Genomic DNA, 17,962 nt, shown 5'->3' with positions numbered 1-17,962 from the left:
TATCAACAGGCCATTAGTGCCTGCACGCACTCGGTGTGTATAATACACCCCTCCCTGACTGCATGTGGGCGATTGTACGGAGCATTGACCGGACGATGTGATTGGAGATCGGGTTATCCCAACTGCACAGCGTACCTGCTGAAGTTAAAGAGCAGCCTTTCAAACACCAAAACGGGCCCCGTGCTGCTCAGGATGGTGAGAGGCTGGCCGGCGAGGAGGCAGAAAACCGCCCCCGTGATGGCAGTGCCCAGGAAACTCTCCAACACACCCTGCACACGCAGAAGGAAACGGGAAACAGGAAACGGGAAACGGGTGACTCACTGCATGAGGGGCTAACATTCGTCACACCATCAGGGCTCTCACCTGCATGTTCTCCGTCGCGTCGCCCAGCAGACCGCCAAAAGTGATGGCGTTCGTCACGGTTCCCAGGTAGATGAACAAAATGGCCGACAGCGCCTGGATGTGAAAGGCGTCGGTGAAGTCACTGATGAAGAAAGGTGCTTTTCGCTTGATGTCAAGTATGAGGCCCCCACAGAACCTGAGAGCAGACGCACAGGAACAGAAGAGCGTAGAGGTGGAACATCACAAATGAGACAAAAAGAAGGAACGCGCAACAATCTCTAAATATTCTCTCAATGCTCAAAATGGTCCACTGCAGATTTGTTTAATATTTTAGTTCAAGATCAATACTCGCATTAAACTAAGTACATAAGTTTAAATATATATGTCAGATGATGTGTTGTCTAAAACTTAAGTAAATAGTTAATTATTCTACACTAATAAATTACTTGAACTTCTTGAGAAACAATACTTTTTTTTTTTGATGGTTATGTTCTGTAAGATGTACTGAAATACACATTTGTGTGCATTTGAGATGATACAGTCAGTAATATTTATATTTGAAAAGACCTCTTAAACTGAATGCAATTAAACAATTTAATATCACATTTTGTAACATATTTTACAGACTATATCTTTCACATATTTGAAGGGTTACTTCAACATTTTGGCAAATTGGCCCATTTAGCGCAATTCCTTAGTCATTTGAACAGCATACTGACTGTTTTTGTGAGGGCGAGCTGTTGTTTATTCAGAGGAGAGTCGGGGACGGTTTTCGGGACGGACACAATGGAAGTGAACGGTATTTTTGTTCCCCCTCGTCAAACTCATCAAATACACAATCCAACAACCCCAAAACACTTTGGTGGACACGTTATAATCCACACATTCACTACACTGTGAAATATTAATGCAAAATTACGAGACTGAGTTGTTTATGCGAAGATTGCTGAGACGGAACTACTTACTAAACATGGCGTCTGGGCGTAGTGATTTCAAAAGAAAAAGTAGTTCCCAGTATTTGCTTCAGTGTCGTAACGCTACAATATTATTTGTTGGTGTTCCACTTCCATTGTGTCCGTCCCGAAAACCTTCCCCGACTCACCTCTGAATAAACAACAGCTCGCCCTCACAAAAACAGTCAGTATGCTGTTCGAAATGACGAAGGAATTGTGCTAAATGGGCCAATTTGCCAAAATGTTGAAGTAACCCTTTAAAGATGTTTGGGTGATCATGTAGCATACATTAGGTGGTGACTTATATATCAAAATGTAAGTGTACCTACAATCTGGGTCAACTACATGTCAGTGTGTGACAAAAAGGCAAGAAAATGTCAAACAAAAAGAAAAAGTGGAATTAAAACTTCAAATTATACTTTGTGGATGAGTTTAGTTTTTACACATTACTGCTGATTGAAACACTGACTGGACTTGAGTGAAACAAATTTGGGTTTTGCTCTTGAAGCAACAGAATAATCTGAAAAGATTAATCACAAATGTAACTCAATGTCGCTATAGTATCTGGTGGAAAAATAAAGCACCAACAGCGCAACTCATGTTGGTCTCTTCTTTCTTTAGTCCAAGTTAAAAAGCCATACAACGGCCTGTACCGTCCAGGCTTGACAAACAAATCAGAGTATCTGTGATCATGATTACTGTTTGGTGGTTTTTAAGTGTCGCTATCTCCGTTGCTCACGTCATACCTCCCGGTCTTCTTCAGCTCGTCTCCGACAGCGTGCCCCCCTCCTCCGTGACCGCCGTCATGCGGCATGTCTCCGTTCATCTGAGAGTCTCCTCCTGCGTACATGTTTTTCCTGAAAACACATTTACAACTTTTCATCAGTCTGTGCAGCGAGGTACACACTTGCATGGAAAACTGATGACAGACAGTTTCAGATTCTATCAGGGCTCGTTGGTTCGTTAATGAAAGGGGTGTTATTTGATTTCTTAATGTAAACATGTTCCGGTCATTCATGTTTGTCAATCGAGACGGCCGCTGGGTTTCAAGCGATTCCTGCTCCACTGCGTCAAACCGCAGCTTCACATTGAATCAGTTTCTGCTCGTTTATAATTGAACACTGTGCTGCAACACCTGGATGCACTTCAGTAAATCTGCAAGTGCTGCGTTTCTGGAACATGTGCTTAGTGCACACACAGCATTCAGGGGAGGCACAGGTCTGTGACTTCCTACATTATTAACACGGACAATCTCCTTTCATCACTCTTACCTCTTTTCAAGCATTAACTGCACGCCTGTCAACGCAAGCTAATCTTGTCTGCTAGGTTCATGTGTAAAATACAGTTTCACAGATATGTTTATGACTCTGGTTATTCATACATTAAATGTCAGCCGAAGGGAGCCTTCACGCTGCCTCCTCTTGTTTAATAAGTAACCAGCAGACTCATGTACAGCCTGAAGGTCTGGTTCAATCACTGTGCACTTCTGATTTCAGATAAGATCACAACAAGGGCCTACTTTCAGTTTATTGTCAATTAATACCTGCGTGACATGCATGGGTTTCAAACATGCATGAAATAGAAGACATTTACTGTAGTTTTGCTGTCAAAAGTAGTTATTTTGTCATTCAGTAAGAGTAGAGTACAAAAGACAACCAAACCACGAAGCAGGAGTGTGATGGTGCTTGTAGCTGAAAAGTCAGGGATGCAGGAATGAAAGCCTTTAAATCTTGTGGAAATTGTGATGTTTTTGTACTGAAGCTAAGATTAAACAACACATTTCTTGGTATTTATAGATTGTTTTCCGTTTAGGCCCCTTAACTGAAATGACTTAGACACTTGAAAATCTCTACACAGGCATGTAGACTTCTTTTTCTTTTCATTCAAGTAAGAAAGGAGAAAGTTGGACGTGTTCAGGTTTTAAAGTTTGGCCACCTTTTGTCTGAGGGCGGGAGGTTTTTCGGAGGCTCTATCCTGATGGCCGGGTCCCATTCCCCAGGAGGAAGCACGATCACTTCGTCCAGGAACTCGTCGATACCCGCCAGCAGGTCCTGTCTGTCCTTGGCCTTGTATGCAATGTCGTGAAAGACCTGAATGTCAAAGACAAAGAAGGACAAAGCGTTCAAGTGTGAACGAGCTGTCAGAGCAGGGAAGCAGGAAGCCAAGTGGAACATCAGATCAGAACGACAGAGTGGCGTCCTACACCTACGAGACATCGACAGGAGAGAGACTCAGATGAAAATATCAAATATGTCAATTATTTTTAGCAATAACTTAAAGGAATTGTGGCTGTCCTACTAAAGTGGTGGAAATGGTCAAATCATAAAGACAGACAGACTGAGGCTAATAAAACCTGACATTTAGTCTCTGCTCTTCTTTCTGCTGGTAAAGTCAACGTTGTCTTATCACTAACATTTAAAGATCCATCCAACATTTCAAAAGATAGTCAGTGTGTCAACTACAAAGTACATTTATATATTCATTACTGCAGAACAAAACATGTAAACTGGTACCGCTGTATGAGGAGTGTTTTACCAGACCTTCCTTAATTCTTGGTGGCAGATGCTGTATGTCACAGAGATTTTGGTTCACACCGACCAGATAATAACCTTTTATGAACTCTGAACACAATGGATGACATATAATTGGAACAAAGCAACGAAACAAACAAAAAACCCTGGCAAAAAAAGTGCTTGCCCTTCGCCAACTCTGACGACACAGAAGCCAGTAAGTGAGTAAAACGTTGCTCGAGTCAGTGTGAGCATTGTCATCGCATGTGAGCATCAGAAGGTGTGTGTTAATGGCGTTGAGACCTCATCTGACATCAGCGTGGCGATCGCTCGGCCGATCTCATGGTACGACTTGGCTTTGCCTTTTGGTCCAAGCAAGATGAACAAGAACCTGCGAAACAGAAGGAGGCAGATTGTAAATCATCCATCCATCCATCCATCCCTCCATCCATCCATCCATCCCTCCATCCTCTCTAAGGCGTCAGGGTGACAGGTCCCTGGAGCCTGACAGCCGGGTCTGGCCAGGGTTCACCTGACAGGTTATTAGTCCTCCACAGGGCAAAGAGAGAGGCAGTCTTCACGCTGATGGACAGTTTAGATCAGAGGTGTCAAACATATTTCATCTCAGGTGACACATAAGGCCCCATTTTATCTTGAGTGGTCCTGAACCACTAAAATAGTGCCATGATAACTTTAAATTTTAATGTTTTTTCTGAGTTGTGGTGCAGATTATACTTGATCAAAATGTCTATATTTTTCACAAAAACCAAACAATCTCAAAAATTACTAAGATCTCCACATGAAGCCAATTTTAACACTTTCTGGTACAAAAAAAGCAAAATGTTAAAAAAATCCTTCTCCTCTAACTGTTGCATGATGAATGGGTTGAAAATTAAAGGCTAAATGTCCCCAAAGTGACTCAAATGCACGCAATCAAACTTTGCATTTGGTGAAATCGATGCCAAGTCTTCTGTCTGCCACATATCATTCAGATATCTGTTACATAACCTCTGATCTGTATCACAGTAATAAAAACGGTCTTGTTTGCTCAAAGCTAAGAGAGCACTGGGTTCACCAGAAGTGCACTTGAAAGGCTTCCAATAAGACATAATTAGATAGCTTTACTGCTCTTCGGTTAGAATAACACTTCAGAGCAGCTTTATGACACAGTGGAACCCTTAAAACTCTTACTTACTCGTCATTTCTAGTGGCATAAAAATCAGTTTGACCTAATTCAGTTGTCACTGCTCACTAAATTCTACAATGCGTCAGACTGCATAATATGCAATATACACTTTTACATATAATTTTCTCTATAACAAGTATATTTTTTGAAATATACATACATGTAAACAGAAATGTAAACAACGCTTTCTGTAAACACTCGGGCTCCATCCGGAGCTGATGGTGGAAGTGCTGCTCCTGCTCATCACAGCTGGATGAAATAGTTTTACACATGTGTCAGTAGATGGATAATTTAAGTGTTTCCCTCCAGAGTACTCTCAGTCCAGATCCTCCTGGACTTGATAGTTTTCTAGCTGAGAATCATCAATAACAACAATCCTACTTGGTCGTCTGTCCATATGGATGTCCGTGGACTCGCCGTTGTCGATGTTTATCGTGTATTGTTCTCTGTGTGTGTTTTCAATATAAAAACTAACTATAGTGCTGTTTCTGCTGTTTCCGTGGAAACGTGAAGCTTTCCTGAGACCAGAATGCAAAACTGATGTGTTTTCAGTTGAAATATTGTGTAAATTTGGTTCATCTTGTCTTAGGTGTAGCAACAGCAACGTGACAACAACACAGGGTTGAAATCAAGAGATTTTTGTAAAACTACACTAAATGTATGCTGAATGCAGACCTTTTGCCCCTGATCACACCAAAACAAAGGAAACATCTTTAACTCTCGTTCCTTGCAGCTCGCTTGGCCTTTCTTTTTGACTGACGTTACCCTTTGAGATAGTTTCTGTGACATGAAGCCCCTGGAATAAAAACACTGTTACAGTCATTTACTTCTGCCTTAAAAACACCCAGCAGGTGGATGAGGCTGGTGTCAAATTACTAGCAGGGGAAGGTTCCTGTTAGGAGGCGGAGCTCCACTGAAACTGAATTGTGTAAATTTACGAATCAAGAACTTTCAGCATTTTTAACTTGGGAATAACAGAAACAAATGCAACTTTGACATGGCGCATAGAAACTGTGGACTGACACATAAACTCTGAGCGATTGGATTTTAGGATGTGAGAGCCGGCGCCGGTCACCTTGTGGGAACGGGAACTTCGGTCAGCGCTCCGAGCATCACGGCCTGCTGCAGACGGACAAACGCCACGAACGGGGCGTCCAGGAAGTCCACCTCCCCCACCAGCACGTTGGAGGCCTCCGCGTCTCTCGGCAACTTCTTCATGAATTTGTTCCTCAGCTGGAGACAAAGAGGAGGGAGGGAGGCGCTAAATGTTAGGTTCACACCAGCAAGTTGTCTACGAACGGCGCACTCGAAATTAAAGTTCTTATATCAAAGCAGACAATCCCATTCTGTCTAAATACCAAAGCAGAACCTCCTGCGGTGAACCCTGTAGAAAGATGAGGTTTGTGCTTCTTTCTGAGACTCCAGTGCTCAGACTAATGAAGTCTGAAGTCGAACACCTGCTGAGCGCCAAAGGACATGACCACTGCGTCTTTCACAAACTCCTTTGGTCTTTTTTGATCCACACCTACACTTTCTCTTCTTTAACAGTTCCAAGCTCTTGCATCTAAACCATTTTTCTTAATATTTCAAGTTCTGCTGTTGTGTGGAAAATGGAATCTAAGAGTTATGCTGCAGTTTTGGTTGGAAAACAAAAAGGCATCTTACACACCCAACAAACATGGCCGACTGGTGAAAGCTGGAAATGATGCAACAAGCAGAGCTATCCAGTCCTACATATCATCATAGCTTCAACATTTTTAAAACTGGAATGAAAAAGAGGCTGGTTATATATTTCTTCTGTCTCTCTCTTTTTTTTTTTTTACATTCATACCCTTATATAGATTCAGACATCCTTTTAAAGCAGTCACATTATAACAGTGTTATTAGTTATTCTCTACCTTTGTCTTTATGTATTTTCTTTCTCTAAAAAACTTCAACAGAATCCATTATGCTGAGAAAAGACATTCCTCACATCCCCCTACAGCTGTCTGGCACCACCCCAAAACTTTAAAAAGCTTGATTTATATCAAGCCCTCTTGTGTACATTAGGTTAAAAAAAGTAGCTTTGACTTTATTTACTATTTTGTGGAGCTATGAAAGGTTAGAATCCGTCCATGCTGTGAGACTTTTGTTTTTCTTCACCTCAATAGATAATTCACCTTAGAAATGACCAATTCATTAAAGACACTAACCTGAGAGCCAGCAGTGTTTCAACTGGCCAAACTGAGCTGAGAGTCTTAGATAAAGTTCAATGTGACTTGATAATCGGAAGTGCTAGTATTTAAATAGGATTAAAGCACAAACAGCACTGAAATTTCCTCCAATCAGATCGAGATTCTTAGGGAAGCTGTAGAGGAGGTTACAAATCTGAATGCAGATTTTAAAAATAAAGATCTAATCTCCCCCCAAAACAAGAGAATGATTATAAAAAGTCCTGCCTGTCCACTTCATCCTGACCCTCATCATCATGCCCACAACATCCCGATCATACGCGGGTCGTCCTCAAGCTCTTACGATTAAAATCCCATAAACTTGTGACCTTCCACTGGGAGCAAGCCGGCAATCCAATCACAGCCTGTTGAGCCGTCCTGGCAGAGAAGTTTGTCTGTAAATGATTGAGTCGAAAGGTTAAACCAGCGTAACTGCACACCCTGACCTGTGTCCGATGCCCGCTAATCCACAACACACTGCCCTCGTAAACTACATGCTCACAGACCTGCTCTGCACGGGCTCAAAGATCGGACCTGAGACCGAACGGGACGTTTCAGACAGGAAACTCATTACTGTCGGGAAGATTTTCAAGAGCTCACATCTATGTCTGCTAATCCAAGCAGAAACAATGTTGGTTCTCCTAATAATATTCTCATAATGTATCTAATCTGAAAACAAAAACAGAAAAAAACAAAAAAACACCACATCTAAAGGAGATCAAATGAAACTCATCCTGTTATTCAAAAGCCTTGTTTTTTGTTCCTGTTACAGCATTTTTTGGTGAAAACAATCCTCTAATCAGGTTTTTCCTTTACAGAAGTTTGTTGAATTTGCAGAAAAATAAAGAAACTACATTGAAGTTAGTTTTCGAAACCCTCCACCTTGGGAGGAGTTTTCAAAACGTTAGATTTTTTCTAAAGTTGAAACTTCTGCGAAACCAACAAAAAAACCAAAAATGACACTGAGCCGATCATTCTAGTGTGTTAAACACGTGGCCCGGGGGCTAAAATGGGCCCACGTGATGAGTTTTAAAAACGTAAACATTTCAAATAAAACACTGACTCAGGTTTTGACACAAGCAAATGAGATTACTGACTCGTCCAGTGGACGTTATACTGACTGAGAGCAGCAAACACAACCAGGGAGCTGATAACTAGAAAATTAGTTTTATCAAAATATATATTTTTTTTAAATAATGCTAAAAGTTCTAAATATTATGCAGAATATTGTTGATTGTTTAATTATGTGATTATAAATAAAAAAAGTACAATAAGTAATTTGCTTTTCATCAATATTGCAAAAATCAGTAGTTCTGATCTCATCTTAAACTAAATGAAAAAAAATACTGAACCTTTGAAGAATTTAGCCAACTCCTAATTTTTACACACTTTTAAAAACAATTCTTTGGCAAAGACATTTCATGACAAAAGGCATCGGAGCAACATTAAGGACAGAAAACACTTATTCGTAGCTAAGATAAGAGAACCGCGCTCCTGAAGTTATCTCCACGGTGGAAAATGTGGTAAAGATCTGGCCGTGTGGAAAACTCCAAATCTTATTTATAGTTTGCAGGGGTGTGCAAGAACTTCACTTCGGGAGCTGCACTTCCTGTCGAGCTGCCTCTTCTCAACACCATCAGTCCCACGGGGAGCTGCCGGCGCTGCCAGAGCTCTGCTCTGGTTCATACTGGGAACACACTGCAAAGGGTGAACACACACTGGAGAGCACAGTAACCCCGGGCCGACGGCAGACAGATGCAGATTTCTGCCTTTACATCTCATTTGAAGAGCTGAAGGGAATTCATGTAATGTGTATTTTTATCAACGGGGTTAAAGGACAGAAGGAACAGCAGGTTGTAAACTCGTAGGGGAAATTCCAGGCGTGTGTGGGGTTTGGGTTACTCTCTCCATTCTTTGGGTTATTAGTTTCACTCTTTCTTCTCTGAGCTGGATCATTACATAATGTAGCCACTCCGAAACTCTGCAGGCGAAAGAGGAGCCGCCACGAAGCCCAGCAGTGACGGCAGTTGTTTCAACAATGCAATTAGGACGCTGTTATCTGTCCAGGCTTTGACCTCTTCAGCTGACCTCTGACCTCCACCCTGCTGCACCTGGGTCCTTGTCTTTGTGGCCTGTTCAGGCGCGAAAGGCCTTCGCTACGGACAAGCGTTGATTCACGTCAGCCGGCGAACAAATGAGTGACGCGTCTCACCTTCGCAGCTTTGGAACGATTCGCTGCTCAGCTCCTCTAGCCAGGCACGCCAGACTGCCTCTCCACGCTCAGAGATACGTGTTTGTAACACAAGAAGTCAGTCTGGCAGGCCAGGCTGCAACTCCTCTGCTTCAGAGGGAAATTAAACGTTCTGCGCAGCAAGAACTACAAATCTCACTGAATCTATAAATCCAGTCGTCTGCACGCTACTGAAAAGTCTTACTGTATTTTCCACAGTATAAATGACACCTGTCAAAAAAAAAAATTAATCATGAAGATGAAAAAACAAATATTTTCGCAGTCATGTATGAAGCCCTGTCTATGTGAGAATGTTTCCAAGTGAAAACTGAAAACTCTCAGAGTTCTGAGGTCCGTTCACACCACAATGCCACTGAAAACGCAACTTTTTGAAAACGCTCCGTAAATAGGTGAAAATGCAACTTTTGCCAAATGCTCGGACTCCACTTCTGTGTGGATGCTGGAGACGTTGCCACTATAAATGCGAACCGCGGCCGCAGTAAATCTACATCTACTCTTCTGTAGATGCAGGAGCAGGACAATAACAGCAGTGGCGGCTGCCAGAGCGGCACAAGGAGTATTCCAACAGCATTTTGTTCTGTGTGCGCATATTTGTGTGGTTTGATTTCAAAACTCAAACAACCGCACCAACCAATGGCCTGGCATACACTGTTGTCAGAGTTTCACATGAAGACAAATTGTTTTCAAACGTTAAAGGGAAATTTTTCTGAAACTGAACCTCAGAAAATGTGCCTAAGTAAAAAGTTAGGCATATAAAGCTCTTTTAAAATACAATGAAACAGCATGTTTAAGGAGTAAAGGCCGTCCTGTTAAATACAGCATACAAATGATACTCCTGCATTTTTAAAAAGTGGCTTAATCTCATTTCACCCGAATCCTCTTAGTTTTTGACTTACAGGTAATCTGGAAAGACAAAACTGTAGCCCAAAAGAACAGACTACATTTCTATTCTTCCATAATGAAATACTTCCTGAATGCTTACCAATTCGCTCCGACCATCTTCCATGAAAAAAGGTTTCAGTTTTAGAGGTATATTTCAACTTTTCAAAAGTAACTTCAGCTGCGTAACTCTCTTTCTTATTAGCTACATTTGGTTTGTGTCGTAACTGAGGCTTTTCTGTGATACTTGGCAGCATTCTGTTGTCATACAGTGACATCTAGTGGTCCCACATGTATTGGTATATTTTGATATAAAAGCAGCTTGATCAGCCAAAGTTTGACTTTTAGTTCAGGAATCACGGCAACAAGGCTGTAATCCCTTCACCACTGTCAGCTGTGCAGCTCGTGCACAAGACTGGATTATTGTAGCATCATGAACTGAATTCCTGTTTGAGCATTAGCTGATTATTTGATCTTCTTATTTTATTTTTTTGTTATTTCTGAGCCCAGAAATATAACTTCAAAGATTTTTACTGATTCCTGAAAGCACGTCACTGATAACACAGACATCTATCAACGTCATATTCTGAAAAACAACAACAACCAGGAAGTGTCGGAACGCAACAGCAACAGGATGGAAAGTGACTGAACCACAGTCTCACCTGATCCTTTTCCGGTTTGTCAGAAATGTCGTTCAGGCTGCTGGACGTCAGGTTCCTGTGAGTGGTGGTCGGACTGTCTGTTAGGAAACGGAAATACTCAGTATTTAGACGCTCCATCAGCGGGATGAGAGACGTGTGTGGTGAAGAGGACAGCAGACACCAGGCGGACGACAGTGACCCCGACAGTTTACTCCACAGGCAACACCGAAAAGCGGAGCAGAGGTTGAAGTTTCATGCAGTGGGTTGCTTTCAGTCACCGCCGAGTGGCGTGAGCGAAGTCTGAACAGCACCAGAGGACGAGCTGAGCTCTCAACACGACTGCGCGACAGCGCTTCAAGTGAAAGCGTGTCTTTTTTCACATTTTCTTTACAGAAAAGTTTTGCTTTTACACGGCAACATTTTAAAAAGTCACGAGCATTTACATGGAAATTGACACTAAAATGTAGGGTGGTTGTTTTTGCCATGAAACCACATCTTTCCTGCATTTTTATAATGACTATTTTTGATCTTAATCTTCAGGTGTCATGTTGTGCATCATATTTCTAAAAATAACTAGCATGAACAAAAATTCATCATTTAGCTGTCTTACTATGGACAGAGCCTTAAAAGTACTTGATTAAATTCAATTAATTCATCTTTTTTCTATGTTACTGCAAAAGTATCTTTATGTGACACAATCCAGAAGTTAAATATGGATCCATCTGAACGAGCTCAGAGTGATCCTTCATGATCAGGAATCAAATCATCCGTGTGTCGTTCTCCTCCTAGAGCTTCAGCGTCAGAGGCCGGTGACTGGCGCGCTGCTGACTTCTGCTTTCGGCTCGTCAAGCGAAGCGTCGGGGACGTGACAGCAGAATGTGACCTCTCGCCTCGAGTCCCGGAGCCGCGACACATCGGAGAGAGCGCCCGTATGAATCTCAACGGGGGCAAACATCTGGCGCCACTGCCTCCTTCCATACATCTGACCCCCACCCCCACCCCCACCCCGCCCCTGCAGGTAGTAACACCAGTGTCAGTATGATGCAGCCAGCACAAACTACTATAAGGGGAAAAAACAAGTTTGCCAAACAAAAAGATCAAATTGGAAATAAGAAAATACCCTTGAGAGTTATGTTAGGTTGAATAAAACAAAACTGCCTCCGTTGGTTCTGCATGAGATTTTTAAGTAAGTTGATCTTGACTACAAAACTACAGCCGACCGTTTCTCAGTTCTGATGGCTCCTTTACAATTATCAAGAGGTTTATGAAGTTATATCATCGCTGTGAAGAATGTTAATGTAGCAACCAGTAATGCAATAAAATAGAACATTTTTTGCAACCATGACGGGGAGTGTTGCCCATAATGTGTGTTTGAATGATCATGAAGACTATTTTATCCCAGATGCTTATTTTCATGACAAAACCTTCAAAGAATACAGACAAATTCATGAATTATTACATTACTGGCTGCAGTTATTACACCACAATGCTGCTTTGATTACTTATTACACTATTTGTGCATGATATGTAATGGACTTCTTTGTATTTTAAAAGACCAAAATTATCGGTCTTTCGGTTTAACATCTGACACATTGTGTTTGATGTAACTGGAAATCCTACAATGCTCCAGGTACGTCTTGATTTTATGATGTTTCAGTTTTTAATCCAACTGGTTTCATCATTTCCTGCTGAACAAAGAGTTAAAAAGTTCTGCTGACTCGGCTCATCGGCGTTGAGACTCAACGTCAAGACTAGTGCAGCTGAATCTCCTCGGTTTCCCATCAGAACTGATCCTCGGTCGGCGATCTGAACCATCCGACTTACTAAGCCAGTCCATGCTGGTACTCCTCTGGGTCTGCAAGTCCTCCATCGAGATGCGACTCGACAGACAAGTCACAGAGTTCCCAAGAGGACTGCGGGCTTTTAGCAGCATCGGCGGCAGGTTAGTGGAACCGATCCGGGCAAGCCGAAGAAGAGAGGAAGAAAGAGACGACAGGAGAGCGAACAGATGAGCCCAGTGAAAGAAAAGGTCTGTTAGTAGAACCAAATCAAGGAGCTGGCAATGAGCCACACCACAGGACGGGTTTCATCCAGGATCATGAGTCCTTGGAGAGAAGCTTTCCTCAAAATGCATCCGCAAAGGCTGTACGTGTTTGAGTATCGATCAAATCCGTCAAGACATTTGTAACTTTATTGTAGTGTTTGTAAAGCTGATTTCCACTCACCACTGTGAGAAAGCATGGCGGAGAACTGAGGAGGCAGCGATAAATATCTTTATTTATCGCTGCCTGCTTACTTTCCAAAGACTCAGGTCTGCTGGCAGATTAATGGCACTGTTAACACGGTGAAACATCTGGTTAATCGTGTTACAATCAAAGGCAATCACACTGTTAGAGTCAGGCTCGACTGTGCAGGACTTTAATTTCACTGTTTATTAAGAAAGATACTGCAGGTTGCTGTCTAATGAGGTCAGAGGTCAAAAGATTTTATGACCTATTGAGCCTTTTTTCCCACTGAAGTTTGTCTGAAGACAAGAAACTTCACATTTAACAAAAGATATATGTGTTTAGTATTGCTATTCCCACAAAAACTGTATCTTAGATTAGATGTATGATGTTTTCTAAACACAATTCAGAAGAGTTTTATTACATATTCAGACTTTGAAGTCATTTGCAGCTATATTTGTTAAATTCAGTAGTTGTTGTAGTTGCAATGTCAGCAGTTTTAACTATTATAGACAGTTAATCAGTTTTCTCCACTTCAACTATTTTCACCCATCTGTCTCTTTTTCAGTCCTTTCAATAGTTTAATCTTTGTTAGGCATTTGAGCTGTTTTAGTTGTTCACATTTAAACACTTTATAGGCATAGGGAGTCCTTTAAAAAGATAATCTAGTGTGGAAATGATTAAAAAAAAAAATAAAAAAATCCTAATTTCATGAACACTTGATGGAGACACTGCCGTGGGCTAAAGAGCCACATGTGGCTCCAGCTCTGGGCGGCTGATCAATATCCTTTTTGGGGATTTATTTGCTGAAAATTCGACAAGCTTAACATGCCTTTACAAACATGTAACCTGACTGCCTCACAAAACAGCTAATAATAACACAACTTTAAAACCCAACAGATAAAAGTGACTCTCATGGCTGGAAGTGTCTCCAGGAAATGCTACTGTCTGGGCTGAAGGCGTTTACATTATTGCTTTGAGATGATAGAGATCCACTGATCCACGTCAAAATACCACTGTGGCTTTAGAGACAATGCAAGACAGATGCTGTGAAATCCACAAATAGACACAAGTGCTGGAATATCTCAAATATTCACTGTAAAACAGTGCTTTTGTCTAGACCTGTGCTTTAGTTTTTTTCTCCACTCTGTTTGCTCAGTTCTTACTAAAGTAACTATCTACTGATGCTTCTTGTTCCTGACATAATAAAGTTGTATGAATTACCCAATCCTCAGCTAAAAAAATAAATAAAAATAATAATAATATCCAGGTGCAACACTGAGATGCGAACTGAGATATCAGTGTGCTGCCATGGCAATTTGCTGATTCTTTACTATCAAACTGGCCTCAAATCCATGCTGTCATGTCAGGGTGAGTTTGTAAAAACAAGCAGAATGCAACAGCTACAGGAGAAGCTTTCTGGACTTTTCACTGTGTTTTACACCTGGAGAGTTCATTAAAAGTGGCTTTATGTGGAGATTGTTTTTATTCTCAGACGTAACTGTTTAGTCATCAGGTAAAATCTGCACCACAACAAATAAAAGACCTTTGAAGTTTAAACTTAAAGGTCATTATGGCACTTTTTCAGCAGTTCAGCCCACTCAAGCTGACACTGGGCTGAATGTGGCCCCTGAACTAAACTGTGCTGGGATATAAAGTCTCATTTGCCATCTTACTATTGAGATTTATATCATCATGCTACCAAGAATATTCCAGGTTCCGTGGCATTATTCCCTTGTTGTGGCCAATAAGCTCCACTGAAGTCTGAATTTTTACAAATATCACAGTTCAAAGTGGAGGCTTTGTTAAAGAGACTGATTATATGAAAGTAGCCAGGTCACTTTGGTTTAAAGCTGAAAAAAAATAAAAAAATAAAAAGTTTAAACTTCACATTGTATCTGTGCCAGTTGATAATGTTAGGAATGCCAGTTTAATTTTGAGATTCCTAACAGCCTTGGAAGATGAAGAACATTATTCCTAGACCTCAATCTGCAGTCCTCAGTGCTGATTTGCTTTGTAATGACCAGCTAAGTGAATGTAGTTAGTACTACGACCTGCAGCGGGCCTTTCTGAAGAGCAATACACACAATTAGGTTAGTTCTACCATAATTCTTTAAGTTGAAACATTCAAGATGATGAGTAAAGACAATTACTTCTGTTATCAAAATGTTAAAAAGCATTTAGCAGTTTCGAGCTACTTCATCAATTTTCTTTAGCTTCAAGTTGAGGAAGTAGAAATCTAAAGAGGACCCAGGTCCTAAAAAAAAAAAAAAAAAAAATCTGCATTGAACTATCCGGTTTTGAACTTTTTTGGAGTTTCCTTAACAAAAAGTAAAAGAAGACTGCACCAAACTGGCATCGGTATTACCGTTCTCCTGGTTGGAAAACAGCCTACTTGCACTGGACACCGTCTTGCCGATGTCGGCCAGCGAGCGCAGGTTGGACTTCTTGGTCTGGTGGCGATGCTTCCGCAGCAACGTGTACGTCACCTTGTCCTTCAGCTCGGGTTTCAGCTGGCCGATCTCGATCTGGTTGTCCGTGATCAGCTCTGGAGGATGAGGAGAGGAGAGGAGGCGACGAAGACAAGGAGAGGCAGAGTATGAGAATCTGAGTGACCTCAAGACACAGAGGAAGAGGACAGCGGTCCGTACAGAACCCTTAGTCACACCTAAAGGGAATTTAGAGTCAAACATGTTTCTTAGATTGGGGCAGAAACCAGGAAAAGCCCATGCATCCACAGGGAGAACATGCAAACTATGCAACTCAGCCCCATCCAGCCTGCAAAGCCCCTGCAGAGGAGTCTTGGTTGTATCATGGAGCCAAAGCGGTCTGGCCTCTTACTGGAAAAAGAGGGTCAGAATCTTGAAGAGCGAGCCGCCTCAGTGGCTTCCTCCTCTGGTGGAGGGGCAGCGCCGCTAATGGCCCATCCGTCAGGTCGGCAGGCCTCAAAGCACAAGAGGCCCCGCGGTGTGCGGTCCATGCAGCACACTCAATTACTTCACATTAATCAGCCGCGGTGGTAACTCTTCCTCCTGCCCCCTCATGCGGACGGCGAGCGCCACGATATAGGAAGGCAGCGCACCGGAATCATCTCAGAGCGTTTGGAGAGGGAAGCCTGTCCTCAAATTAGGAAGTTTTTTTTTGTTTTTTGTGTTTGTGTGGCCTTTAGCAGAGCGCTGTTGATGTGGAGTACAGCGCAGCCTCCGCACGCACGACAACAGAGCGAACAGGAAGAGAGCCAGTCTGGTGACGTGCATCAGTCTGCTGCTGCGAGGCGTCCGGCTCGACACGGCGCACACCGCGGTGTTTCACAGCCAGTGCGAAAGTGAGCGCTGAGGCTTAGTGAAATGAGCACATTAAAAACATGTAATTTGTTGAAGTCTGCCCAGGTGAAAGAGGATTAGGCCAAACAGACAGACAGATCCATCCTTCTTTACAAACTTTAAGTGTTATTCTTTCTAGTTTTTCACAGCTTTCAAATACCCGGCTGTGTTATTCACAGATAGTCAATTGAACTTTATTGGTTCCTAAATGCTTCTCCAGATCTTCAGCAGCATGTTGAAGACCGAGGCCAGCTGAAAACCTTTGTGCAGACTTTAAACTGCAGGCCACATGCTTCAGCTGTGTACTTTCCCCCACTGTGAGGCGTGAACGGCTTCAGCGCCCCGAGACGCTCAGATCTACAAAGCGGTATTGAAAATGGCTGGATGGTTGAAAAGTAGTTTGATTATCTTCCAGGAAAACTGCATCTCAAGTTAAAACAAGTCCGTCCATCTATTGAACTGGCTTTTCTTTCAGGTTTGGGGTCATGAAGAGGTGAGCCCACTCCAGCTACGTCTGGCCAATTCACACACACACACTCATACACACACACACACACACACACACACACTCATTCTTCCAGCCGATTCAAAGTCACCAATTCTCTTAACACCCACATTTTTGGATTGCTGGAGGAAATCCTGGTACAGGGAGAACTTGCAAACTCCACAATAAACAGTCTCTGCTGGGAGGTCTAAACAGGACCGCTGCTGCTGTGAAGACAGCGCTAACCACCTCAGGCTTTGGACATTATCTAAAACAGCCAACAATTGAATAAGAACAAAGTCAGAATCACAGAATGTGACGGGATCTCTCGTGTCACTGGCTCTGAAGCTCATTTTATCTTACTGAGTTTTTTACAATACGTTATATTTTCTGACATTTTTGCTTCAGCACAAATCCAGAGGCGAACTTACCCACAACCTGTGGAAGAGTGGAAGCTTCCAAGTCCAGCATGATGGTGCCTTTCTCGATGCACGTCCGCAGCTCAAACAGGCTGTGTAGAGACAGCGTGGCCACGTGAGGCTTACTCCAGCGCTCCCCTCCTTTCTCCACCTTCTCCTCAAACTTGATCCACCTGGAGGGAGAACGGGGAGAGAACCGAGATCAACAGGCGGCTTTCAGAGCTGATGATGCTGCATTACTGCAAAAAAACAAGCAAGAATCAGTCAATGAAATAGTGAAACTCACATTTTAAAAGCCTTGTTTATCAACATTTTCTCTCATAAATGTATAAATTGTCATTTTAAAACTTTTTTGACTTTTTAAAGGCAGAAGAAATACAGAGAATTATACTGTATGATTAATAAATGGACCAAAATCACACATTTTCCCCTACTTATTTACCATTTACTTATGGCACCAATAGATGTTTAAATGATAAATTCTCATCTAATTTGTGAAAATGCATTGCACTCTTGTTTCTCTATTATTTATCTCTTTG

General features: G+C 42.1%; 1 protein-coding gene across 2 annotated transcripts in view; it reads right to left on the bottom strand.

Annotated features, from left to right (window-relative positions):
* LOC115397941 (electrogenic sodium bicarbonate cotransporter 1-like) overlaps positions 1–17,962 on the bottom strand; it is a 61,734-nt gene that overhangs the window by 15,151 nt on the left and 28,621 nt on the right. Inside the window, exons 4-13 of one of the 2 annotated variants that reach the window (XM_030104486.1) lie at positions 17,436–17,596; positions 15,566–15,745; positions 12,797–12,892; positions 10,994–11,070; positions 6,067–6,224; positions 4,109–4,196; positions 3,231–3,385; positions 2,042–2,152; positions 364–538; positions 136–269 (exon numbers count right to left, since the gene is read on the bottom strand). In XM_030104486.1, coding sequence (XP_029960346.1) covers positions 136–269; positions 364–538; positions 2,042–2,152; positions 3,231–3,385; positions 4,109–4,196; positions 6,067–6,224; positions 10,994–11,070; positions 12,797–12,892; positions 15,566–15,745; positions 17,436–17,596 — 1,335 coding nt within the window. The remainder of the gene's footprint in view (positions 1–135; positions 270–363; positions 539–2,041; positions 2,153–3,230; positions 3,386–4,108; positions 4,197–6,066; positions 6,225–10,993; positions 11,071–12,796; positions 12,893–15,565; positions 15,746–17,435; positions 17,597–17,962) is intronic. The other variant, XM_030104485.1, reaches the window with a different exon arrangement.

The sequence above is a fragment of the Salarias fasciatus genome, chromosome 12, assembly GCF_902148845.1.
Source record: "Salarias fasciatus chromosome 12, fSalaFa1.1, whole genome shotgun sequence".
Lineage (NCBI taxonomy): Eukaryota > Metazoa > Chordata > Actinopteri > Blenniiformes > Blenniidae > Salarias > Salarias fasciatus.
The sequence above is the reverse complement of the archived record's forward strand: the minus strand, read 5'-3'. Positions and strand labels throughout refer to the sequence as shown.